Source organism: Tursiops truncatus, chromosome 9 (genome assembly GCF_011762595.2).
Source record: "Tursiops truncatus isolate mTurTru1 chromosome 9, mTurTru1.mat.Y, whole genome shotgun sequence".
In the NCBI taxonomy this organism is placed as follows: Eukaryota; Metazoa; Chordata; class Mammalia; order Artiodactyla; family Delphinidae; genus Tursiops; species Tursiops truncatus.
Genome location: NC_047042.1, coordinates 20,875,203 through 20,901,781, shown reverse-complemented (window position 1 = coordinate 20,901,781; position 26,579 = coordinate 20,875,203). Strand labels below are relative to the sequence as shown.

Here is a 26,579-nt window from a genome sequence, read left to right as displayed (position 1 = left end):
AAAGCTTTTTCCTGATTGCAGCCATTGGGCCTGGGGATGTTTTTTGGACAAAGAGTCTCCAGAAATCCCAGCAGGCACATATGGCCCATTATGTCTTTCGAGGATGCGTCTCTGTTATTTCTAATTCTAGTTAGAACATCTCCAACAGGAAGGATGCGTGAAGCTCGTCCTCCTAGGCAAGGACTCTGAAGTGAACATGATCGCATGCTTTAGCCAGTGGCCAGGCCAGATTCAAGGAAAAAAAAAGGGGGCAGCGGCATGGGTGACGGCCAGAATAAGGTTTCAAGGAATCAGAACTGAACGTGGTTAATTCTTCTGGTTATTGTGTGTCAGAATTCCATGAAAACTAGTTTGAAATGTTACAGAAGGCCTCCCCCCGGCCCCCACAGTCCATGTCACCTAGACAGGCAGGTGAAAGGTGAGGAAGGGGCTGCCGGCCGTCTGCCCTTTGTGCTTCAAGGAGCTTTGCAGGCTCGTGCCTGGTGCGGACACCATGTGTCTCGTAGTGAACTGGAGAATTCTTGCCCAGAAAACTGAAAACTGTGGAACCACATATATAAATGTCCATCTTGAGATCACTTTAGGATCTAGTTCATTTTAATTTTAGACTAATATTCTTAATCAGTAGTGGCTTGAAACATTTTAACTTTCAGTTTCTCCCACTAATTATTTAATGACCTACAAACAAACGCTTGCAAAATTTGTTTACAATAAAAGGGATTCTTTTGTATTTTGAATAATTTCACCTTCTGGTTTATCGTTATAAGTAAGACGTTCACAAATAAATGCTAAATACTCTGATCAGTGCTGGGATCTAGTTCCTGTTGGCCTCCTCAGTGGCCACTGAGCATGTCCATTTCACTGCTTAGATCCTATTTGCAAGGTGACATCTTAGGACAATTTTCTCAATAAAAAGAGTCAGGAAACCCAGCATTTTACTCCTGGCTGACCCATTTTGTAATCTTGGTCAAGTTACCTAACCTCTCTCTGCTTCGAGTCCTCCTTCAGAAAATGGTGTGAATAATATCAACCTCCCTATATCTCAGAAGTGATTTGAGGCCAGCTACTTGTCTCTGCCACGTGTGACATCATGGTGGGGGAAAAGAGCTTTTAAAATGTGAAATATTATTAGCCTGGTGCAAGTCAGAGGTTATCACTGCAAAAGGCCTCTACAGAGGCCTTTGGAAGACTTCTTTTAACCCTTTCAGGCAGTATCTTCCTATATGGGTGGAGTTGCCACCTTCTATCATTTATTTCATTTTAAAGCTCTAACCCAGGCAGAAGCAGAACATGCTTGAGTTTTCACTGAAAACATTTGCATTTGAAGATTTCAGAATACTCCTGGAGGTAACCAAGGATACCTGAGATAGAGCAAAACCACACTTGGAATCATAGCATATGGGAATGGCTGATTTACTGCACTTATTCAAAACTTCACCTGCATGTATGCTAGTTCATATGGCCAGACCATTAGTAGACAGCCACTGAGGCACAGAAGAAAAATCTGGCTCAGCTATGCGTGAAAAATCATCATAACTCTCCCGTTGCAAGGTGCTTTTCCCTTTGGAAGTGCATGCCACACCTCTGTGGGTAAACATTCTATCTCTACCTTATAAAGGGAGAAATTGAGGCTTAGAGAGATCGAGTGGTAAATGCCAAAGGCAGGAGTAAGTTCCAGGCCTTCTGATGCTTTTCTAGGATTTTTCACTAAGTGAACATGATAATGGAAAGAAGGAAGAGAACATTGTGCACTAAATACTCCATTCAAATTTCACAGCAAAGGAGAAACTTTTTTAGTATCTGATATTCTCTGTGTGGCCAGAATTACTGGAACTATCTACCCTCTTCCTCTCCTTATCTCTTTATAAATTGGCGTCAAGGGTAACAGGTAAGAATCCTCTACTTTTAAACAAAGTAGACCCTTAACATTCATAGACCGAGTTTCTAACACATGTCATAGGGGCAGGAATTTGAATCACATGCTGTGTGTAGGACTGAATCTCTTAGCTAGTGAGGGAGCCTTGCTGCCACGTGGCATTCAGATATCAATGTGGCGTCTTTGTTCTTCACTCATGGCCATACAGCAGTTCTATGGAAAACAATTACACTCTAGAGTGATATTCCAAAGTTTGAGGATTTCCAAAGGCCTTGGGACATATTCCTTATAAATATTAAGGGATCACTATATTGGATTTCTCTGCTTTAATTTTGCTTTAGTGGCCAGAACCTCAGTGGCAATGTTAGTGCTCAGAGTAGTAACTAAACTCATCTCAGATTCCTAACATCTCTCTCCTCCTCCTACTTGGCTTCTGACTGGTGGTTGCTTTAAAAAAAAAAAAAAAAAAAAAAAAAACCAAAACAGTTTCTCATTTTTATCATTCTATTTTGTATGTGTTTTGTTGTAAATTGTCGCAAATCCTTTCTTAGATCTTAAATCCCAAATAAATGTTGAAACTAGGCTTCCTAGAAAGAGTCATCTAGCTTAGTCCCAGGCCTACTATAATGTCAGAACTACTAAAGAGAATTAAATTAAGAACAATGATTTCTTAAAAGACAAGACAATAATGAATGTTATTTAATTTTTTATTATTTTTTATTGAAGCATTTTCATTTTATTTTTATAATTGAAGTATAGTTGATTTACAATATCATGTTAGTTTCAGGTGTACAACACAGTGATTCCGTTCTACATACATATATATATTCTTCAGATTCTCTTCCTCCGTAGGCCATCACAAAATATTGAGTATAGTTCCCTATGCTACACAGTAGGTCCTTGTTGTCTATTTTATATATAGTAGAGTGTATATATTAATCCCAACCTCCTAATTTATCTCTCCCCTCACTCCCCTTTTACCTTTGGTAACCATAAGTTTGTTTTTTATGTCTGTGAATCTCTTTCTGTTTAGAAAATGAGCTCATTTGTATATTTTTTATTGTTTTTTTTAGATTCCACATAGAATCGACATATTTATCTTTTTCTGTCTGACTTAGTATAATAATCTCTAGGTCCATCCATTTGCTGCAGATAACATTTCTTTGTTTAATGGCTGAGTAATATTCCATATACACCACATCTTCTTCATCCTTTCATCTGATGATGGACGCTTACGTTGTTTCCATGCCTTGGCTATTGTAAATAGAGTGCTGCAATGACCATTGGGGTGCATGTATCTTTTGGAATTATGGTTTTCTCTGGATATTCGCCTATGAGTGGGACTGCCAGATGATATGGTAACTCTATTTTTAGTTTTTTTCAGTGGAACCTCCATACTCTTCTCCATAGTGCCTGTACCAATTTACATTCCCACCAACGGTGTAGAAGGATTCCCTTTTCTCCACACCCTCTCCAGCATTTATTGCTTGTAGACTTTTAGATGATGGCCATTCTGACCAGCGTGAGGTGATCCCTGCATTGTAGTTTTGATCTGCATTTCTCTAATAGTGATGTTGAGCATCTTTTCATGTGCCTATTGGCCATCTGTATGTCTTCTTTGGAGAAATGTCTATTTAGATATTCCTAGGTATTTTATTCCTAGGTATTATATAAAATACCTAGGTCTATTCCTAGGTATTTTATTCTTTTTGATGAAATGGTAAGTGGGATTGTTTCCTTAGTTTCTCTTTCTTATCTTTCATTGTTAATGCATAGAAATGCAACAGATTTCTGTGTATTATTTTGTATCTTGCAACTTTACCAAATACATTGATGAGCTCTAGTAGTTTTCTGGTATCATCTTTAGGATTTTCTAGGTATTATAGTATCATGTCATCTGCAAACAGTGACAGCTTTACTCCTCTTTTTCCAATTTGGATCCCCTTTATTTCTTTTTCTTCTCTGATAGCTGTGGCTAGGACTTGTAAAACTATGTTGAATAAAAGTGGTGAGAGTGGACATCCTTGTCTTGTTCCTGATCTTACAGGAAATGCTTTCAGTTTTTCACCATTGAGAATGATATTTACTGTGTGCCTGTCATAAATGGCCTTTATTATGTTGAGGTAGGTTCCCTCTATGCCCAGTTTCTGGAGAGGTTTTTTTTTTTTTTTTTTTTGTGGTACGCAGGCCTCTCACTGTTGTGGCTTCTCCCGTTGTGGAGCACAGGCTCCGGACGCACAGGCTCAGCAGCCATGGCTCACGGGCCCAGCCACTCTGCAGTATGTGGGATCTTCCCGGACCGGGGCACGAACCCGTGTCCCCTGCATCAGCAGGCGGACTCTCAACCACTGCGCCACCTATGAAGCCTGGAGAGTTTTTTAATCATAAATGGATGTTGCATTTTATTAAAAGCTTTTTCTGCATCGGTTGAGATGATCATCTGGTTTTTTTTCTTCAATTTGTTAATGTGGTGTATCACACTGATTGATTCATGGGTATTGAAAAATCCTTGTATCCCTGGGATAAATCCCACTTGATCGTGGTGTATGATCCTTTTAATGTGTTGTTGAATTCAGTTCGTGGATTTTGTTGAGGATATTTACGTCTATGCTCATCAGTGATATTGGCCTATGATTTTCTTTTTCTGGTGGAATCTTTGTCTGATTTTGGTATTAGGGTGATGGTTGCCTCATAGAATGGGTTTGGAAGTGTTCCTTCCTCTGCAATTCTTTGAAATAGTTTCAGAAGGATAGGTGTAAGTTACCTCTTCTCCAAATGTTTGGTAGGGTTCGCCTGTGTAGCCATCTGGTCCTGGACTTTTGTTTGTTGGGAGTTCTTTAGTCACAGATTCAATTTCAGTACTTGTAATTGGTTTGTTCATATTTTCTATTTCTTCCTGGTTCAGTCTTGGGAGAGTGTACCTTTCTAAGAATTTGTCCATTTCTTCCAGGTTGTCCATTTTATTGGCATAGAGTTGCTTGTAGTAGTCTCTTAGGATGCCTTTGTATTTCTGCAGTGTCAGTTGTTACTTCTCCTTTTTCATTTCTAATACTTTTGATTTGAGTCTTCTCCCATTTTTTTCTTGATCAATCTGGCTAAAAGTTTATCAATTTTGTTTATCTTTTCAAAGAACCAGCTTTGAGTTTTATTGATCTTTGTTATTGTTTCCTTCATTTCTTTTTCATTTATTTCTGCTCTGATCTTTATGATTTCTTTCCTTCTGCTAACTTTGGGTTTTGTTTGTTCTTCTTTCTCTAGTTCCTTTAGGTGTAAGGTTAGATTGTTTGAGATTTTTCTTGTTTCTTGAGGTAAGACTGTATTGCTGCAAACCTCCCTCCTAGAACTGCTTTTGCTGTGTCCCATAGGTTTTGGATCATTTTCATTTGTCTAGGTATTTTTTGATTGCCTCTTTGATTTCTTCAGTGATCCATTGGTTATTTAGTAGCAGATTGTTTATCCTCCATGTGTTTGTGCATTTTTTTTCCTTCAAGTTAATTTCTAAACTCAGTGTTGTGGTTGGAAAAGATGCTTCATTTGATTTCAATTTTCTTAAACTTATCAAGACTTCCTTTGTGGCCCAGCATGTGATCTACTCTGGAGAATGTTGCATGTGCACTTGAGAAGAATGTTATGTTCTGCTCCTTTAGCATGGAATGTTCTTTAAGTATCAATTTAGTTGATCTGGTCTAATGTGTCATTTAAGGCCTGCGTTTCCTTATTGATTTTGTCTGGATGATCTATTGATTTTAGTGGGATTTTAAAATCCCCCATTATTACTGTGTTACTGTCAATTTCTCCTTTGTCTCTTAACATTTGCCATATATATTGAGGTGATCCTCTGTTGGGCGCATATATATTTACAATTGTTCTATCTTCTTGTATTGATCCCTTGATCACTATGTAGTTTCCTTCCTTGTCTCTTGTAACAGTCTTTTTTGTCTGATATGAGTATTGCTACTCCAGCTTTCTTTTGATTTCCATTTGCATGGAATATCTTTTTCCATCCCCTCACTTTCAGTCTATATGTGTCCCTAGGTCTGAAGTGGGTCTCTTGTAGACAGCATATATACATGTCTTGTTTTTGTATCCATTCATCCAGTCTATGTCTTTTGGTGGGAGCATTTAATCCATTTACATTTAAGGTAATTATCAATATGTACGTTCTAATTGCCATTTTATTAATTGTTTGGATTTGTTTTTGTAGGTCTTTTTTTCTTCCTTTTTTGCTCTCGTGATTTGATGACTATCTTTAGCGTTGTCTTTGGATTCCTTTTGTGTGTGTGTATATTATAGACTCGTTTGTGGTTACCGTAAGGTTTTGATATAGCAGTCTGTATGTATACACGATTGTTTAAGTTGCTGATCTCTTAATTTCAAGTGCATTTCAAGTATGCTGCATTCGTGCTCTCCTCCTCTCACAATTACTGATGTTGATATCACATTTGTGTGTGGATGATTTCCTGCCTTTATCAGTGAGCTTTCCCATTTCGTACTTTTTTTTTTTTCTAGTTGTGGCCTTGTCTTTTCCACTTAGAGAATTTTCTTTAGCATCTGTTGTAAAGCTGGTTTGGTGGTGAATTCTTTTAGTGTCTTCTTGTCTGTAAAGCTTTTAATTTCTCCATCAAATCTGAATGAGATCCTTGCTGGGTAGAGTAATCTTGGTTGTAGATTTTTCTCTTTCATCACTTTAACTATGCCCTGCCACTCCCTTCTGGCCTCTAGAGTTTCTGCTGAAGAAACACTGATAATCTTATGGGGGTTCCCTTGTATGTAATTTTTTGCTTTTCCCTTGTTGCTTTTAATATTTTCTCTTTGCTTTGTGTCTCAGCATGTTCCTCCTTGGGTTAGTCCTGTATGGGACTCTCTGTGCTTCCTGGACTTGGGTGACTGTTATCTGTCTGCTAGGTGGGGCTGTGTTCCCACCCTGTTGGTTGTTTGCCCTGAGGCATCCCAGTGCCGGAGCCTACAGGCTGTTTGGGGGACCAGGTCTTGGTGCCAAGAGCCCAAAATCTCTGCCTCCAGCCAGAGTTCACATAGGTCCCTGCCGTGTCCGTCACCAGCTTTTATGACCCCAGAAAGAGCCACAGCTGCCCCCCACCTTTGCAGGAGGCTCTCCAAGACCAGCAGGTAGGTCTGGCCCAAGCTCCTATGGAGTTACTCCTTTTGGCCTGGGTCCCGTTGCATACAAGACCTTGTGTGCGCACTCCAAGAGTGGAGTCTCCGTTTCCCCCAGGACTGTGGGGCTCCTGCACTCAAGCCCTGCTGGCCTTCAAAGACAACTCTGGGGGTTCCACCTCCCCATGCCAGGCCTCTAGGCTGGGAAGCCTGGCATGGGGCTCAGAGCTCTCTCTCTGGTGGGAGAACTTTTGTGATATAATCATTCTCCAGTTTGTGGGTCACCCACCTGGGTCATGTGGGATTTGATTATATCACGAGTGCACCCCTCCTACCATCTCTTGGTTTCTTCTTATGTCTTTGGATGCAGAATATCGTTTTTTTGGTAGATTCCAGTCTTTTTTATCAATGGTTGTTTAGCAGTTAGTTGTGATTTTGGCATGCTTGAGAGGAGGCGAGCTCAAGGTCCTTTTACTCTGCCATCTTGTCTCCAACCAACATCAGGTTCTTGCAGAATAAAATAATTTGTGTTTTAACCATAAAGTTTGAACATCTTATAGGCAGCGTCATATTACCTGTTTGAATCTTGGAACACAAGTTTGACAATATAACCTCAAAGGAAAGTTGGAGAGATATATATATGGGAAAGAGCTCCTAAAGGGTGTCCATCAAAGGGTGTCCATCCAGGAAGTCAAAGTTTCTGCAAAACTTTCTAACACCTGCAGGCAAAACCTCACAAAAGGGTTCCAATCCTTCCACACCAGCCTGTTCTGGCTGACCACCTCTGTCCCTGAATGGAATAATGAACCTTTTTATAGATGAATTCATCCAAATTCTGTATCTGGTGGTAGCTAAGAATTATGTCTTGAGTGACACCTACTGGTTGAGAAAGCTACTCCCCCAAGCATTTTCCGAATTACCTGGGTGCCTGTTAAAAATGCAGAGGAGTTCCTTGGCTGAGGACTCTGTATTTTTTCAAAACTGCCCCAGGTGATTCACATGTATCCTTGAGTTTGAGAACCACTGATTCAGGTGCTCCCAAGTCAGATATCCACACAGGGCTGGCAGACCTGATGACACTGCAGGAAGTTAGAAGGGGCCGAGACAATGGGATGGGTTAGGCCTGAGCTTTGTAACCACCTTCCTGAACACTCAAAGAGGGAAGGGGTGGTGTAAAGAGGATGGGGAACACAGAATCCCCAGGGATAAGGTCAGCTGCCCTCCTGGCAGTGAGGGCGGGGGTGGCAGTGGCCTGGGACCTTGAGAGGAGTGGCCCCTGGCCGCCTTCTCTCATTCCCAATGTGGAGGGAGGTTGCAGGAGTGTGAAAAGCATGTGCTGCACGGCTCTAACGCCTGTGCTTCCTGCCCCACAGACGATTCCAGCTCCTGGAGTTCTCCCGCTGCTGCCTCCCCAGGTCTGCCGGAAGTAGGCGCCTCCCTCGAGGACGTCCTCTCTCCATTCTCTCCATCACATCCAGCCCCACCATCCGACCCTAACAACCAGATAAGCCCAGACCCAACTTGGGATATCAAAAGGGAACACGACGTTAGGAAACCAAAGGAGCTTTCAGCCGGCAGCCAGAAGAAGCAGCGCCTCGGGGAGCAGAGTGAGCTTTCGGCAAGCCCGCAGCGGGCGGTGCAGCCGAGGCTCGAGGAGGTGCCTGGTGGCCAGGGGCAGCCTGAGGCCAGCAGGCCCTCCTCAGAGGCCAGGGCACCCGGGCCCACAGCAGTGGACGCAGCACGGGCCAGCAGCAAGGAGGGGCTGCATGCGGCAGTGGGCCCCGAGCTCGGCCGGCGTGAAGGCTCCGGAATGGCACCTGCGTTCGTGGGCCCAGGCTGCGGCGCGGGTGTGCGGGAGGCCGAGGGCAGGGCAGGCACACGTGCGGGGCCCAGGCAGGGCACGCGGCCCCCGGGGGGAACCCCTGTGCGCAAGGCTGCTGTTGCGCCAGGGCCCTGGAAGGTGCCAGGCTCCGACAAGCTGCCGGGCATCCTCAAACCCGGCGCCTCGGCCGCAGGCAGATGAGCCCACTGCCCCGCCTCAATACCTGCAGGCCATTCTTCTTAGGTTCCGTCTCATGGTGTTTTAATTTATTTTCACTGTCACGTGCATAAATCCACGAGGCACCAAGGCTTGGGAGCACCGACATGAAGTCCCACGTGTCAACAAGCATGGTCCATATGGCATCCACGGCAGACCCAAACTGATCCTGAAGCTCCCAGTTCCACTGCGGGGGCTTTGGCAGCTATGGAAGAACCAAAATAACGTGAAGAACATCACAGAGAGTGCAGTGTAGCTTTAGTAAAACAAGAAAGAACAAAATTCCCCCACTGCATGAAGGATTTGGATGTCATCCAAACTTTATATCAAGAAACATATCAAGAAACTGGACAAGTTAAGAGCAATCACAAACTGGAATATCGCCTTAAAAATCAAACTGCACGGAGCAAGCTGAAACTGAGACAAGATTATATCTTTTAATCTGAAGAGTTGTAAATAAATTGTTCTGGACATATCTAGACAGGGGTTAAGAGGTTTCTTTGAAACATTCAGAACTGTTCACCCATGACACGTTTCCATGGCTCACTTGTGGCACCATCACCAGTTTTAGCAGCAATGTCCCCTGCATACTGCAGGATGAATTAGAAATCTAGTGAATTCATTGGTGTGATGCCATTTTTACTGCCATTTCTGTGATCACGTTTCTGTGCATTTTCAGTGGTAGGAAAAAAAGTTTTAAAAATTGTATCCTAGGGAACAGTCTGCCATAAGTCAAAATTTTGCAGTTTAGCTCATAGATCTTAATTGGTTTTCATCTAAAATAGGAATTTTATAACTAAAGGACCACAATTTGTTAAATTGAGATTGGCAATGCTGCAGTTCCTTTATGAGAAGGCCTTCCTGTTGTCTCAGAGTTAGCAGCTTATTTGACAGCAACATTACATTTCACTCATTTTGCTGTCTTCCATTACTTCATTTTCACTTTGATAGAGCAGAGGCAAAGTATTTCTCCTGTATTTCTCAGATTACAATGAATCTCTCTCTGATATTAAAAAATCATTAGTATGACCCATTTCTTTTCATTAAAGAACATGGATCTTTTTAGCATGTCTTATTATTTCTCCTTTTATTTCCATTTGGTTTGCTTTTTTGTCTAGATCTTTGTTTATCTTCCTCATCCATGGTAGATACCCTAGTATCTCTAAGGATTGCCTTTCTTCTCTGCTGTTTTGATCTTTCTTTGTAAAATTTTACCTTCAGTTAATTATCCATGCATTCTTATTTGTAGCTGCACATATTAAAAGGCAAATGTTTCAGAGGGCAGTTTCTCTTTAATATGACCTGAATGAATGAGGCCACTCCCCATATTCTGCCCTTTACAGGAGTTCAAATGCAAATAAGCCTTACCTCCCTGCACCTGAAGTCAAATAAGTAAAACAGGGAGATCAGGTCCCATCACAGGCAGTCACAAGTAACAGCTTCCTTGGGTTGACTCTTTCCCTCTCTTTGTAATTGTAGTATCCTGAGCACCAGCTGTTTAATTTCCATCAAGCATAGGTGTAGTTTAGTTGTTTGACAAGAGGAGAATATGGTTGAAAGCCTCAAGTGAAGAGTCTTGCAGCCTGTAAAAGCAATTTCCAAAAATGAAACCTAGTCATCATAAACTAAAGCACAAACACATGTAGCAGTTTACAGTACTTTTGGTTTAATCTCAATTACTCTCTTTCTCCCCTGGACTACAGATCCAGTATAGTTTGCCATTAATTTATTGAATCTGGTTTTGGACAATGCTTCTGTAGTGTAGCTGCACGTCCCGGTACTGTATCCTCTGACCTTTATTTTCCATGTGTTACAAAAGGATAAAAAAATTGAGATTACGCTTGCATAAATTCTAATTTGCACAGTTCACAGCTACTACTTGTGCAGTAATTGCTTTATGCAGCTGTAATCCATAACCTGTGAAGACAGCACATCATCTAAACCCCATTCCAAATAATATTTCTGTGTAGTGTTAGCTGTGAATTTACCCTGTACAGCTGTATCTCTATAAATATAATTACATGTATTAATAGTCACAGAAAGACTGTAAGTGAGCAACTATTTTTATGAAACGCACCACTATGGATAAATTAACTTTTACAGAAATCTTGTTTACTGTATGATATTCTAAAACACTGTCAAATAAAATATATATCCAAAAATATTTTCTTTTTCCAACTATATAGGCTGTGTGTTGTCGACTGAAAAAAAAAAAAAGCACAGTGTGAGAGTTGTGAGTTCAGTTTTATTTGGGGCAAAATGAGGACTATCGCCCAGGAGACAGCATTTCAGATAGCTCTGAGAAACTGCTCCAAAGAGGTGGGGGGAGAGGTATTATATAAGATTTTAGCAAAGCGGGGGTATGTGCAGTCAGGCACACATTTTCACAGAGGCTTGCTGCCAGTCACGAGGAGCACATGTCCCCATTAATGATTTTACTGCTTTTCTAGATATGAGGAGATGCAAGATTTGGACTCATACAATATTTTCCTGAAAATATCTAACTATCCAAAGACCTGTTCTGCCAGAGCACAGAGTGCTCATTCCTGATCTCCACCCTGGCCTCCATTCAGGGGGTGCTGAAGGTCAGTGACGACCGTGGCTACTGACCTAATCCTTGTAGAGGCAGATGGCAAGTGCCAGTTTTTAGTTGGCAGGGCCGCCTCATGGTCATAAATTCAACCATGGTTTGGGAGGCATTTCATGACCGTTTCGTCCCATGGTGCTAGGAATGCTCATTCCTAAGTCAGGCGAGGATTTCACTGATAGGCCACTCAGTGTGCTATTACTGGACTAGGCCTTATTAACAGTAGTCAAAAGTCGCTGGACCACCTGTCTTACTAGTCTGTTACAGTCCAGGAAATAAAAATTCCCTCTTGCTGTTTCTTCCCATATCTAGAGTTACACTATTAAAATCACTGTTCTCATATAGAACTATATATGTGGTCAACTGCTTCAAGTCACCTAGACATCATTTTATCAGAGGTTCAGTCACACATGTGATAATGCAGGAAACAACAGTTTTGTAAAACAGGCAATATACAAATAACATAGCTAGCAGTATTAGTAAGGTCCTAAGTAAGAATTTAAGTCGAGAGCTTCCATTAGTCATATCCCCAGGTTGTCTGACTTAGTTTGTTCTGTACCAATCCTTGCCTCTAAGGGAAATCATATACTGGCATTGTCCATAAGGCGCCCAGCCCGATTTCCTCATGTCACTAGGCTGGTTATCCTTAGTATGGTTTAATTGTACCCAACATAGGGAGCCTTTAAACTTAAGTGACCATAGCCTAGTGTTAACCACATAAATCCATCCCATAATTTTGGGAGGTTATAGGCTTTGGCTGAAATTTTGTCTCTTGCTCTGATTGAACTTGAGTGACTGTAAAAGAAAATTCATACTTATGGCCAGGGTCAGAGCAGGTAGTATTAATTGCCCAGGTGAGGGGATCCCACCTAGTAATATCAATAGTGTCCTGAACAGAACTATAATTTTCCTTTAGAATAAATTTCCTAAGAGCCAACCAATCAGAGCCTTGGACAGGAGAAATCCACCAAGGTAACCCAGAAGTATGAGACACAGGTCACAAACCGAACGACTGGACTGAATTTTAAAACAAGCATAGGATCATGCCCATGATAGAAAAACATTTGATTCTTATACAAAGGTCCAAGAAGTCAAGAAAACACAATAAATGATCTTACGGGTCAGGTGCAGCATCTTAGGCCAGCTGTCTACTTCCAATGTTGTCTTCCTCTCATCCTGGTATGAGTGTAGTTTCTCCTCTGTTTGAGCGTTGTTTTAAGGTGATTTTGACATCAGCAGCCCTCTCTATAGACCAGTCCAGTGCAGGGGCCCTTTCTATGTGAAAATATTAATCCAAGAGTCAATTCCCTTCAGTTTTGCTGTGCATGAGCTAGTGCAGAGTACCTGATAAGGGTCTTTCCATCTAGGTTGGAGATGGTCCTTTAAAAGATGTCTTTTTCCAGTACACATAATGACCTGGTTACAGGTCTTGGGACATCTGATCTTCATCCAAAGATAGATGATATAAGCTTCAGAAACAGACTTAAGAGTGTCCTATTAATGACTCAGTTAAATTTAATATTAACATTAATATCAGCAAGGAATTAATGACAGCAAGGAACTATCTGAGAAGTCAGTCTTAGGCAGTAAATGCAGACCCCAACAAAACTAGAATTTAATATTCACTGAAACATAACTTTTTCTAAAATTACCCTTATTTCTACCAAATATAGCCAAATTAAGACCAATTTGTAAAGTAAGTCTAGTCTCAATAAACTTGGCCTGATGATTTATATAAATGTAATTGATCATATAGGCTTTTCTTTTTTTAAAAAAATGGGTTTGCTAGAACTTTTATAAGGAGTCTCAGATTGAACTTTTTTTTTACATCTTTATTGGAGTATAATTGCTTTACAATGGTGTGTTAGTTTCTGCTTTATAACAAAGTGAATCAGTTATACATATACATATGTTCCCATATCTCTTCCCTCTTGCGTCTCCCTCCCTCCCACCCTCCTTATCCCACCCACCCCTCTAGGTGGTCACAAAGCACCGAGCTGATCTCCCTGTGCTATGCAGCTGCTTCCCACTAGCTATCTATTTTACGTTTGGTAGTGTATATATGTCCATGCCACTCTCTCGCTTATGTCAGATTGAACTTTTAAAAGGCCCCTCAGGGCTAGGAAAGTCATGCCCACGGCTTGTCACAGACATTGTCTTACAGATTTAGGTGAATTCCTCCTTTTTCACGGTCCCCAAATACTTTGAGATTCCTGCACCTGTTAGGAGGTGTCCTTCCTAATTTATCTGATAAAGCTACTGGGAACCTATGCGTTCCCGATCTCTGGAGGGATCAGATAGAGAGGCAAGATAAATGTTTCAATTCTGCTTACAAAGGTATAATTTACCAAACTGCTATAAGTCATAATTAGCTTGAGGAGAAGGGTTTCCTTATATCTGGAAAACACAGATTAAAACCAATTATTTCTCAGACAGAAACCATAAAAATTATAGCCATAGTCACCAGTTCACTCAGTCCTACTGTTAACAGTTTTATGAAGCCATCAGGTTTCCCATTAGAATTCTTTAATTTCTTACCCAGTTCAGTGTTATGGTCTGAAAGTCAGAAACCTGTATTTGTCAAAAAGTCCTTTCTGGAAATCTTCTTGAAGAGGAAGCATTTTTGTAAAAGCATCAGAGTGAAACCATAACTGTCTATAATGATAAAAGATTTAAGGCACCTTTAAAATATGATTACAATGCAATTGACAAAGAAACTTGGTTACTGCTGTGACATACAACACTTTAATAACTAGAATTATGACTGATAATTTTACCAGGAGATACCAGATTTTCAAGAATTCCATATAATTTCTAGAACACCTATATTAATAACATTTTCCCATTAATATAACCTAAGAAGACTTATTACTCATTTGACAATACTTCCCATGTAATTTAATCTACCAAATGAACCTAATTAGTTTGATATCTCTCTTTGGGGTGTTTCAGGGACCCTTGGAAGCATTCCAAAGTTAGCTAGAGGTTAAAAGAACTTCATTAGGATTTGATTTGGGAAGTTTTGTAAAAAAAAAAAAAAAAAATCAAAAAGCTTTAAAACACTTGGTCAGATAGGATCATAGGCCACTGTGGAACAATATTCACTTAACCAAAGTGGCAGTAAAAGATTTCAAAGGCAAATACAGATCAGATCACTTAAAAGGTAAAGAAACTTAAAATCTGTTATCAAAGGCAGCTCAACATTTTAAGAAAACTTTTCTCCTAACAGAGATAAAAACCAAATTCAAGTTTTGCACCAGCTTACTTTTAAAATTCATTTACTCCACTAAATTTATTCTAAACTTAGCCAACCCTGACCATGCACAAAACTCTTTTGTCGGCAGTGCTCATTCGAAGGAAATAATTACTGGAAGTTGACTTGAGTTTTAAAAACTGCAGTTCTCACAGATTATTCAAAGGATACGTTTAATGCCCCAAACAGGACTTCTTTGAAACTTGACTTTAAATACAGTGAAATTGCCAGGGCAATATCTGTTGACTTTTTTCACCCAAGTAAACTGAGAGTTTTCTTGTATACAATCTAGTTGGTATTTGCCTGTCAGCTGACTACATCATTTATGAATTGGCAGTATGTTTCTGTTGCTTGCTACACTGATTGATACTGAGCCTTTTTTTCAAAAAGGATTTAAGGTATCAATTACCAGTAAATTCCATCACATTTTTTCCTTTTAATTCTGAAATTTTGTCATGCAAAATCCCAAGTTTATGCAGAAGCCAACATTTAGTGAAAAGCAGTGTAAAGGTCCAAAATGAATGGCCAAGAAAACCGTCTGCAACATATTACAATACCTACACTAGGGAGAAGAGAGAGTTCTATGAAGTAATAGTAATAGGATGATGACAACCCTGCCATCAAGGAGATTACAACCCAAAGAAACAGTTCTCAACCCTAGTGCTGTCAAGACTTCCCACTGATGTCAACAGGAGACCTAAAATTCCCAAGCTATTTTTTACTCCAATATAATTTTTTAAAAATTAAATCTCCAAAAAAAAAATTAATTAAATCTATGTATCACTCTTAGAAAAGGGAAGAAGCTGATACAAAGTGTGAAATCAAGCACAAAAGTTGAGATATTTACAATAAATATATGTCGTTCTTTATGAACTAATCTGAGAATGGCCAAGTGCAAGCTGAAAAAGCAAAAGACACATAAAACAATGTAGTTAACAAAATGAGGTGTAAATAGTAATTTTGCACATCAGATTACTATTCTAAAAGAAAATAAAAGTCATTAGGGCATCAAAAAGACCACAAGTCAGAGACCAAAGAGATTAGGGCAGGGGCAGAGCAGCACTAGGGCCAGGCAAGTGAGGAGCCTGGCCTGGAAGGACAAGGGTCTCACCATGAATCACATGTTTCCAAGGTCAGGCCGGAAAATAAAAAGCTAAGAGAGCCAGGTGGAGACTGGGCGGAACAACAAGCACATCCCTCCTCTGAAGCTGTCATTTTGTCAAGTCCAAGTCCACTGTGGAACTTTCAGTTTCCCAAGTGAGGAAAAAAAAAAAAACAAGAAAAAAAAAAAGAAATCAGCTTTTTAAATGAAATTTGATGTTTTTTTTTAAAGTCTGACCGGTTTAATTCACATTTTTAAGAAACACTGAACAGGAAGACAAGACACTACCACAACAAGCCATCTGCAGACAGAGACTGGCCCACAGCCCACCAATTTGCAGCCTCTGTCTTGGAACAACAGCCAGGCTTTCAGCAGAGAATCCCTCGCTTTCATCAGGATCTGATTCACCTTCCAAGCAGTGGATCATACACACCCCAGAAACTGTGAAGTGTGTGGCTCCTGAGGTCTGTACGTGCCTAGAAGAGCTTCGAATGTGTACTCCAAGCGTCAGGCACTCGACCAGAAACCTGATTGATGTTCCTGCAGTAGAGGTGCGTTTGCTGTGAAGCTGAAGAAACAAGCTTGCATAAGCCCTAAAGCTTACTTGAAATTTTACATTTTCTTTCATATTGAGTCTCCCCCCAAGCTTGGGGATCCCCAAAGATGAATCTGCCCCTGCCCTACTGATACTATTTTTTAGGCCAAACTCACAGCGAAATCGAGTGACCTAATTGCTGAAGAATTTGGATTTAATAGAGATTTCTTTTTCAGCTAACCATAGTGCCAGACACGATGCCTATAAAATCACCAGAGTGCTTTCCAAGTCTTAAACTAGTAAGAGCACTATGTCTAATGACAGTGCGTGATTCTGCATCATGTCTAGTTTATTTAGGGCACCAATTAAATGTGTAGAGATGATTATGATTATTGGTGGTAATAGCAGCTGTAGTTTGTAAACATTTGGGTATAAACAATGGAGCAACAACCTAGGATTACACTGACCTCTTCCTGGGCATTTGGCAGCATATCACCCAGGCAGCCCAGTGATCAGGCACTCCAGAAAAGTTGAAGTCTGTCCCACCACCCTGGGGAGGGTAACTGGCAACCACAAATGAGAGCCGTATCTGTTTTAAAAGGTTCTGAGAGTTTTCTGTGATCTTTTCTTCTGATGAAACTGCCTCTTGGAGAGTGATTTCACCTGGAAGAACCTGGGAATCTTGTGAAGCAACAAAGTGACCTTTTGTCATTGAGTGGAAGGTAAATTTTCTAAAACCCTAACAAGGTTTATCCATGTGAAAGGAAATGCAACCTCCGCTATGATTTCTTCCTAGGTCAACTGCCTTCACACTGAGGAACACACGTTCCTGGGGCAGAGAGTCTTTCTAGGAGATACACAGGCACGGATGGCTTAAATGGAATCTATTTCCAGAACTTCAACTTCCATTTTTATGCATTTCAAACCTGCGGACTGCCAACTGCCCATTCCCAGTTGCCCTACACAAGGACCCTTTGCATTATGGAAGAAAGGCGGACCTATCACCTAACCTAAATTTTACTCTGGTTCATCAACCTGAAGTGTAAAACCTCTCGGGCATTAAACAAAGTGACAACTGGAGAATGCAGCCCTCCTGAGGGACAGTCAGGAGAGCAAACTAGAGAGTAAGAATTGATGTAGGCAATGCCTTCCTTCAATCCAAGAGCCCTGGTAGGGTTCCTAGCTATCTAAGAATTAGCACCCACGTTTACCTGAGTTTTAAAATAAAGTCAGACTTTTTCTGATTGAACGTGTGGTTTGGCTATTTGTCTGGCTTGACCACAAAGACTGGCTTTGCCAGCTAGATTATACGGCAGTTATTTTCCATTAAGCTGAATGAGTTAAATCTACAACTATAAGGTTTAAATAAAATATACTTAAAGCATATATAAAAGAGAAAACACATCCTTTGCAATATTTAAATTTGTGATAAGAATGTGGATGTCAACTTAAAAATGAAATCAGACCTAGAGTTTTATAAGATTATTTTAGGGGCTACGTGAAGCAAAAGGAGCACTCACTTGGGCAAACCTACTTAACTCAGCTTAATAAAAGTTTTTAAATAGTGTTGAGTACCTACTATACATAAAACATTACAGGTGAACAGAACACAGGCCCCAATTCTCAAGTTAGGCGATCAAGACGGAAAGCAGCAAGCATGACGTGCTGGACTCTGGAGGATGCAGAAATGGTTGGAGGCAGTTAGAAGTCATCCTGGATAAGGGGCATTTCAGTTGGGTTTTGAAGGATGGGTAGAATTTCAAAAGGTAGAGGAGGTGTAAGGGATAGAACAGCATGAGGGAAGTCAGAGTTCAGAAACTTGGAAGTAGGTTAGAGAAACAGTGAATTGTTTATTTTGACTGACACTGTGACACAGAGAGAGAGAGAGAGAGCGAGAGAGCGAGAGGGAGAGAGCGAGAGGGAGAGAGGGGGAGGGGGGAGAGAGAGAGAGAGAAAGAGAGAGAGAAGGATAAACACAGGTAGGGTCAAGGAGATCACAAATGCTGTTAGGGAGCAGTTGAGAGTCATTAGAGGTTTCTGAACAAAGAAAAGATGAACTCAGCCCTGGGCTCTGGGAGGAAGCCCTGGCAGTCCTGTCCAGGTACAGTGGAGGTGGGAGACACTCTGGCAGGTACTGACATCCTCCAGGCGAGAGATAAGGAGACGTGAGCACCTGTCATGGTGCCAAGAACTAGTCAGGGACTCTGACTTGAGCACAGGGTAAATATTTGACACATATACATTTTTAAATTGTTGTTCTTATCAACTGAGGGACATAAAAACATCTGCAGTGGTGCTCTGGAATTCTCACTCAACAGATATTTATCAGGTCTCAGCCATGTGCCAGGCAGTGTGCAGAGGGCTGAGACTATAATCTTAAACTAGACAGGCACTACCCACCCCACAGAGACCGCACGCCTTCCCCAGTTCGCCAAGGACGGTCCTGGCTTTAAAACTGCGAGTGGGCATCCCAACAAACCCCTCAGTCCCGGGCAAACCGGGATGGTTCAGCCACCCTAGAGGAAGGGGCACATGGGCCAAGGTGGCAAATCTGAGGCCCGACAGCAGCCGGTCACCTGAGGGCAGAGGATTTGGAGAACTTGCCTGCAGGAGGCTGGAGAGCTGCGGGGTCAAGATCTCACAGGGCCTAACCGGCCTTGGCCAGCATTTGGGCCTCCACGCAACAGTCAGCAGGAGGCCACTGGTGGGTATTCATTGGGCAGGACGTCCTGATGTGATGTGGGGTCCCATACAGAACACGGGGCTAGAGGGGAGACGACCTTTATGCTCCCTGCTCCCTGCCTCTCTCCCTTCTCCATCCTCTGATGGAGGCTGCAGCCCTCACAGGCTGCCGACACTGAGCTCAGCCTCTCCCAGCTCCTGTCTCAGGCAGCCACCAGCCTTTCCGGGAGGACTCAGGAGGCCCTGCTGGTGTATTTCAACTCTTCGAAGAGCTTTCCTGGGCAGGTATCTAATCAGTAAACAGGCTCACAACTCTTATAGATTCTCTGCTCTTTTCTCCATCATCAGGATGTGGATTGAAGATTCATCTTGTGTTTCTACAATTAACCCTCACAGTGCCTGACATAATAGGCACTCAGTGAAATACTTGCTGAAGGTTGGATAATTTTTTTAAAAACCGGCCTTATGTCTAAATCCAATACAGTTTCCCTTGAATAAAAATGGCTTTCAACATGGTAAGTGGCCCTGACTAGTCAGAGTAGACAGTTTGCAATTTTTCTCAAGTTTGCTGCTATTTTTACAAAATTCTGAAAGGGCTTGATGTTTATATTTGAACACCACCTGGAATGAAGGCTAGCTTCTGCAACTCAACCAGGTGCTTTACCCAAAATAAACCCAGTAACTGTTTCCCCTTGACTTTCTCCTGTTCTTGCTCAGGCCCAGCTCTGTCCCAAAGCCAGCAGGCCTTGAGAAGACCCAGCTCTGGCTCTTATTTCATGAAGGTAAGGTCAGGACCAGAGAGCAACAGAGACAGGGCAAGCCTTCTTGTTCCAACCTTCCTTGCTCAGAACCCAGGGAGAGACTTTCCACTAGCATCCTTAGCTGAGTTCTAGCACACTGGGTCCAGCGGGTCAGGGTCCCTCAGATGAACTTGACCTCCCCACTGTAAATGTTTGCTGGCAGCAGACAAAAGGCCCCTGCGGGTTTTGGCCTTGGACTGGTCCAGACTCCCTCTGCCTCTCTGCTCCAACTGCAACTCTTCCCAATACCACACACACACACACACACACACACAAAGACACCTGTATCCCATCTGACTCCCTGCCCAGGCTCCTGTCACTCGTGTCAAGCAGCCTTTGAGTGACCACACTTTGGGCTCGACTCCTCCAGCCAGCCTCAGCCCTGCAGCCTGTACCAGGGCCCTGATACTCACCCGCTGGCCCCTTGCTTAAGGGACTCTACCTGAACTCCCTACATTGACCTCCCAGGATCAAAGACCCTCATGGTCTGCTCTCCACTAACCTTCCTGCCAGATGAAGCAGATCATTCACAACCCATCCCCAAACATTTTCACTCTGTTTTTAATCAAAGTCAACAAATACAAAACCCAGATTTTTTTTTTTTCTTAACCATTTCTATTATCAAGGAGCTAATGGTGTAAGGCCTTGGTAGGTCTTAAAATATAGTTAGGTATAGATATCTTAAAAAACGAAGGAGTTATCTGGAACAGGCACCCACATTAAAGGGGTGGAGCAGCCAGCAATGATTTTGTCCTAAATTATTCTGCCAAGACACTTTCAAACAGAAGCAGTGAATCCTCTGAACCACTCCCAGAAGACTGCTGTAACAAATCCACTCCCACCTCCAAAGGCTTATTTCTCAGGTAACAGACCAGGAGTTGCTGGTTGAAGACGGAGATTTTCCTTATTTAGTGATTCAGAGACATGTTCCTTTCATTCTATGGCTCCACCATCCCCTAGAGCCTTGCTTGCTTCTGAAAGAGGGTCTGAGCACAAACAGCACCGCTATCCCCTGGAAGCTTGTTAGAAATGCAAGATCTCAGACCCTGCCCTGGACCTACTGTACCAGGCCAGTGTTTTAAGAAGATCTCCAGATATGGGTGACACCAACACACACAGAATTTTGAGAAGTCCTGCCCTAGAACCTCAGAGCCCTCTACATCCAGAGAGCCAAAGGGGAAAGAGGGCTTCAGTGAGCATTCCATTGAAGTCCCAGCCTACAAATGGCAGGTCACTCCCATTCCTATTCCACTGGTCAGAACTAGTCACATGGGCACACTTGACACAAAGGACTCTGGGAAATGCAGTTCCTGACTGGACAGCTGTCTGGCAGCTCCCACTCCACACATGAAATTGGGAGGACAGATTTTGGTGGACAAACAGACATTTCTGACTCAGAGTATTTTTTGTATTTTTTTCCATGAGAAGAAAGAATATTTCCTCCTCTCTCCTAGAAACAGTTTTAGGATAAGGTGACATGGGAATTTTTCCAGCTTTTTTTGAGTTGTTTTGGTGGATTTTTTCCAGATTTATTGAGAAATAACCAACAAATAAAACTGTATATATTTAAAGTGTAAAACATGATGATTTGATATACATACACATTGTGAAATGATTCAAGTTAATGAACACATCCATCACCTCACACTGTTAAATTTTGTGTGTGTGTGTGTGTGTGTGTGTGGTGAGAACGCTTAAGATCTACTTCCAGCAAATTTCAGGTATACAATTCTATATTATTAACTGCAGTCACCATGCAGCTTCCATTGTGAAGGTGGTCCAGCCTGGAGCTAAATGGATCAATGTATTGGACAAGAAGATGTTCCCATGAACTATCATATCCATGAGAGGCTGTGACCACAAGTGGTTTCCATCAATGCTGCTTCCCTCCTCACCCTTAACACAAAGGGCATCCCTGAATGACCTTATCTTCTGAACAAATCTGAGGCATCCAACCAGGGATCAACAAACTTCTTCTGTCAAGTGTCAGATAATAAATATTTTGAGCTATGCTGGCCATTCTGTGTCTGATGCAATCACTCAGCTGTCGTTCTAGCATGAAAGCAGCATAGACAAAATGTAAATTAATTCACATTATATAAACAATATGGGAGAACTAATTTATTTTACAAACCTTTACTGAGTATTTATTAAGCTACTTAATGCCTCTGGTCCAGTCAAAATGTAAACTCTGTGAGGGCAGGAATCATTTCTATCTTCTTCCTTACTATAACCCTTGAACATATCACCATAACTGGCACATATAAATGAACGACAGAATAATTAAATGAATGTCACACATGGGGAAATTTGCAGATTGGAGGAGGTGTAGCAAATGCGCTGAGGTCCATCCTGGCCAAGGGGCCCACACAGGGTGGCCATGTAGCACAGGATAAGCATAAGACAAGAGAAAGTCATCAGCAAGGTCATTACTCTTTGGCAACCTGACCCAGAAGGGCCATCACAGAACACGAAAGCCTGAGGCTTTCACCTTCTTGTCCAGTACATCAGACCATTTAGCACCAGAATGAACCACCCTCACAAAGGAAGCTGCATTGGTGACTATAGTAAATAACACTGTATTATATACTTGAAATTTGCTGGGAGGAGATCTTAAGCATCTTTACCATGCACACCTCCTTAGTGAGCAGGTGGCCAAAGGGCAAATACCAGGCCCTACCCCAGGCCATGCGCGACATGTGTGTGCAAAGGAGAAACAAGCAGGGCTCTATTAACAGAGTACTTGTCATGGTGAGAGTCTCAAAATCGAATATGTAGGCCCTGGACAAGAGCAGAAGTCACACTAAAGGGACTGCAAAGAGGAGAAAACTTGGTCAAGGTCAGGAGCAGTAACAAATAATGAGGAAATTAGCATTTAATTACCATAAGCTGTGTGCCCAGCACTTTTACATATACTGTCTAGCTTTATCCTCACAGCAACCTCGTACGTTCATAATATTCTCCCCATTCCTCCAAAATTGCTTCTGTTTGGGTCGCACTATCTCATTCCAAGACTTACTGTAAAGCTACACAGAGCACCTCAACTCCACATGATTAACGTTTGGGACTGGATAATTCTTTGTTGTGGGAGGCTGTCCTGTGCATTCGTTATAGGATGTCTAGTAACATCCCTGGCCTCCACCCACCAATTATGACCATCAAAATGTCCCCCTACGTTGCCAGGTACCCTGGGATGGGGGGAGGGGGCAGAGGCAGAACTGACCCCAGGGGAGAAGCTCGGAGCTACAGTAATCAACACTGTGAGGTGCTGGGAAATGGCAGACACAGGTCAATGCAACAGAAAAGGGCCCATAAACACAGCCAGACACAAGCCTCCATGGCAATTCACAGGAGACAGAACAGTCTTTTCAACGGATATATATATATGTACCTTGATGCATGCCTCACACTGTGTATAGAATTTGACTCAAAATGGATCATAGACCAAAATGTGAAACCTAAAAATTTGATAATTGGACTCAAGTAGAAATCGAAAATGTCTGCTATTCAAAAGACACTGTTAAAAAAAAATGGGAAAAAAGAGAGTCATAGACTGGTAGAAAATATCTGCAAAACAAAAATTTGATAAAGGAGTTGTATCATAAATATATTTTTAAATTCTGAAAATTCAGTAATAAAAGAATCAATTTATAAAAGGCATGAAATATTTATAAAGACATTTCATCAAAGAAGATATACAGAAGGAGAATAATTACATTAAAAAAGATGCCCAACATTATTAGTCACTAGGGGAATTCTAATTACAACCACAAGGAGATATCACTACACACCTACTAAAATGACTAAAATTTTAAAAGTGACATGCGTGGATAGTGGGAATGCAAAACGATGCAAGCACGTTGGAAAACAGTTTGGCAATTTCTTCTACAGGTAAAATACGCTTGCCATATGACCCTGCAATCCTGCTCTGAGGTACCTAGCCAAATGAAATGCAAACCTATGTTCACACAAAAACCTGTACGTGAATTTTTATAGTGACTCTATTTCTTATTCATCCAAAACTGGAAACATGCACACACTGAACCACTACTCAGCAATAAAGAAGACCAGGGAATTCCCTGGGCCGTCCGTCCAGTGGTTAGGACTCTGCGCTTCCACCACAGGGGGCACGGGTTTGATCCCTGGTCGGGAAACTAAGATCCCCGCATGCTGTGCGGTGTGGCCAAAAAAGTACCAAACTACCGTCATACATGGTAACACAGATGAATGTCAAATATGCTATGCCAGGTGGAGGGATCCATGCTCAAAAGGCTACACAATGTATAGTTTCATTTGTATGATGCTCTATAGCCATAACTCTGAAGACAGAAAAGGCTCTATAGCCATAACTCTGAAGACAGAAAAGGCCAGGAAAGAGGACAGTGGTGGCCAGAGGCTGTGGAGAGGGGAGGTGCTGACCACAAAGGGGCCCAAGTGAACTCTGTGAGTGGTGAAACTCGTCTGTATCTTGACTGTGGTGACAGTCACACGACTCCATGTGTTTGTCAAAACTCACAGAACTACGTGGTCGGCTGTCCTTTTCCTCAGGTTCCACATCCGTGAATTCAACCAACCTCGGATTCGGTGGGGGTCGGTGGGGGGACTGAGAAAGTTCCAGAAAACAAAACTTGAATTTGCAGCGTCCCAGCGACTACTTACATAGCATTTACACTACATTTACAACTATTTACATAGCATTTCATTGTATTAGGTACTATAAGATATCTAGAGATGGTTTAAAGTGTATGAGAGGATTTGCATAGGTTATATACTAAGGGACTGGAGCATCCATGAATTTTGTTCTCTGCAGGGGTGGTGTCCCTGCAGATCCTCAAAAGGATGAATTTTACTGAATGTGAATTGTACTTCAAAAAACTATATATGAATAGGATTTCTGTTTAGACTTTGAGAAAGAAAATTAATCACTTATGAACCTGAATACAACTCTACGACTGTAATTAAATAAAACAAGTCAGACTCTGTCACTCTCCCGCTTATGCTCAGCATCCATCGCCCTCCCTCCACACACCTACCTGACCTCACCTCCTTCCTCTCCACCTTCCTTTCACTCCAGCTACACTGGCTCCCTGTTCTTCCTGAAACACTGTCTCTTTCCTTTGCTCACAATGCTCTTCCTCTTGATATCCGCATGGCTTCCTCCCTCAATTCCCTCAAGGCCTTTGCTCACTTTATCAGAGAGCTCTTTCCTGATCTCTCCCTCTCTCTGTCTCAATATTCCTCTCCACCTTACTCTGCTTTGTCTCCACAGCACTTCTCATGCATTTATTTTTTGTTTATATGCGCTAGAATGTAAGCTTCATCTTTATCTGCTTTCATCACTTTGGTCTCCTAGAACAGTTCCTGAAACACAGTAAGTGCTCCATCAATATTTGTTTCTTTGTTTTTGTTTCTTGAAAGAAGCTTTTTTTTTGAGGTATAATTGACATATAGTATTATATTAGTTTCAGGTGTCATAAATACTTGCTAAATGAATGAATAAATAAATGACTGGATGTACTGATGGGTGCAGGGATGGAAAGACAGAGAGAGGGAGGGAGGGAGGGAGGGGTAGATTAGACGGGGCAGTTGACTGGATATCCTCTCAGAGAATTTGAATACAAAACATGAAATGAGAATGAGCAGCAATGGTAACAGTAAAAACTGAGACAAGAGCAGCTGTTTCACAAAAGGATTAAGCACTAAACTAGGAGTCAAAGACACTTGCTTATTTGAAACACTGTTGAGTCTGTCAGCATAGCCGCTAAACGTATGTCTGATTAATAACTGTATCACAGTCTTCTAACCAGCAACACCCTTCTCTCTGAGGCCTAGCTCCCTGTCTTCCTTACTTCCCTGAGTATCCCTACAATAAACCTCCTTTGACAAAGGTACGCCACACATGTCACTCACTCTTCCTTGGAACCTCAAAGACCCTAACCACCACTCATCCCCATACTCTTTCTGGTGGACTCAGACATGGATGGTTTCCCCTGCTCAGGAAAACGGTGCCCTCTGCAGGTCTCCATCGGCAGCAGTCAGAAGAGACTTGATCACGCAGAGTAAAGCCACTCTACTGCAAGCTCAATGCAGTGTGACAACAGAACTGTGTGTCCCCAGGAGACCCCTACACCTCCCTTCTTGCAGCATCAGGACAACTTGCCCCAACTCATCCTGTCCCTTAACCTTGCTTTGGTTGGGCATCCTTTAACCCTCAAACTCTTACCCACTCCTTTCTGACACTCCTTTTTCTGACCCCCCTCCCTGAAACCCTTCCACGGAGCTCTCTGAAAATCATCAGCAAAATCTCCACAACCTTGATTTCTTCTCTGAACTTTCCTGCATCTTTGTGCTCTCACTGGAACCTAGCTTCCCCTTGGGACACTGCTTTCCCTGCAGGCTCTCAAGTGGTGGCTGTTTTCTCTCCTACTTCTCTTGTTCCATGAGGGTGTCTTTCTTGCATCTCATATCACTTTCGGCACCTCTCCATGCTCCTCCATAAAATGTTTAGCCTTAAATCTCATGTCAACTGACTCGATCATTCTTTTCTAATATATGCGTTCATTGCTATAAATTTCCCTCTAAGCCCTGCTT

General features: G+C 42.0%; 1 protein-coding gene across 1 annotated transcript in view; it reads left to right on the top strand.

The window, feature by feature from the left end:
* MAGI2 (membrane associated guanylate kinase, WW and PDZ domain containing 2) overlaps positions 1 to 14,667 on the top strand; it is a 1,339,714-nt gene extending 1,325,047 nt beyond the window's left edge. The window contains exon 22 of the mRNA XM_033862934.2: positions 8,365 to 14,667. Within this exon, the coding sequence (XP_033718825.2) occupies positions 8,365 to 9,014 (650 nt within the window). The 3' untranslated portion in view covers positions 9,015 to 14,667. The remainder of the gene's footprint in view (positions 1 to 8,364) is intronic.
* Positions 14,668 to 26,579: the final 11,912 nt, after the last annotated feature.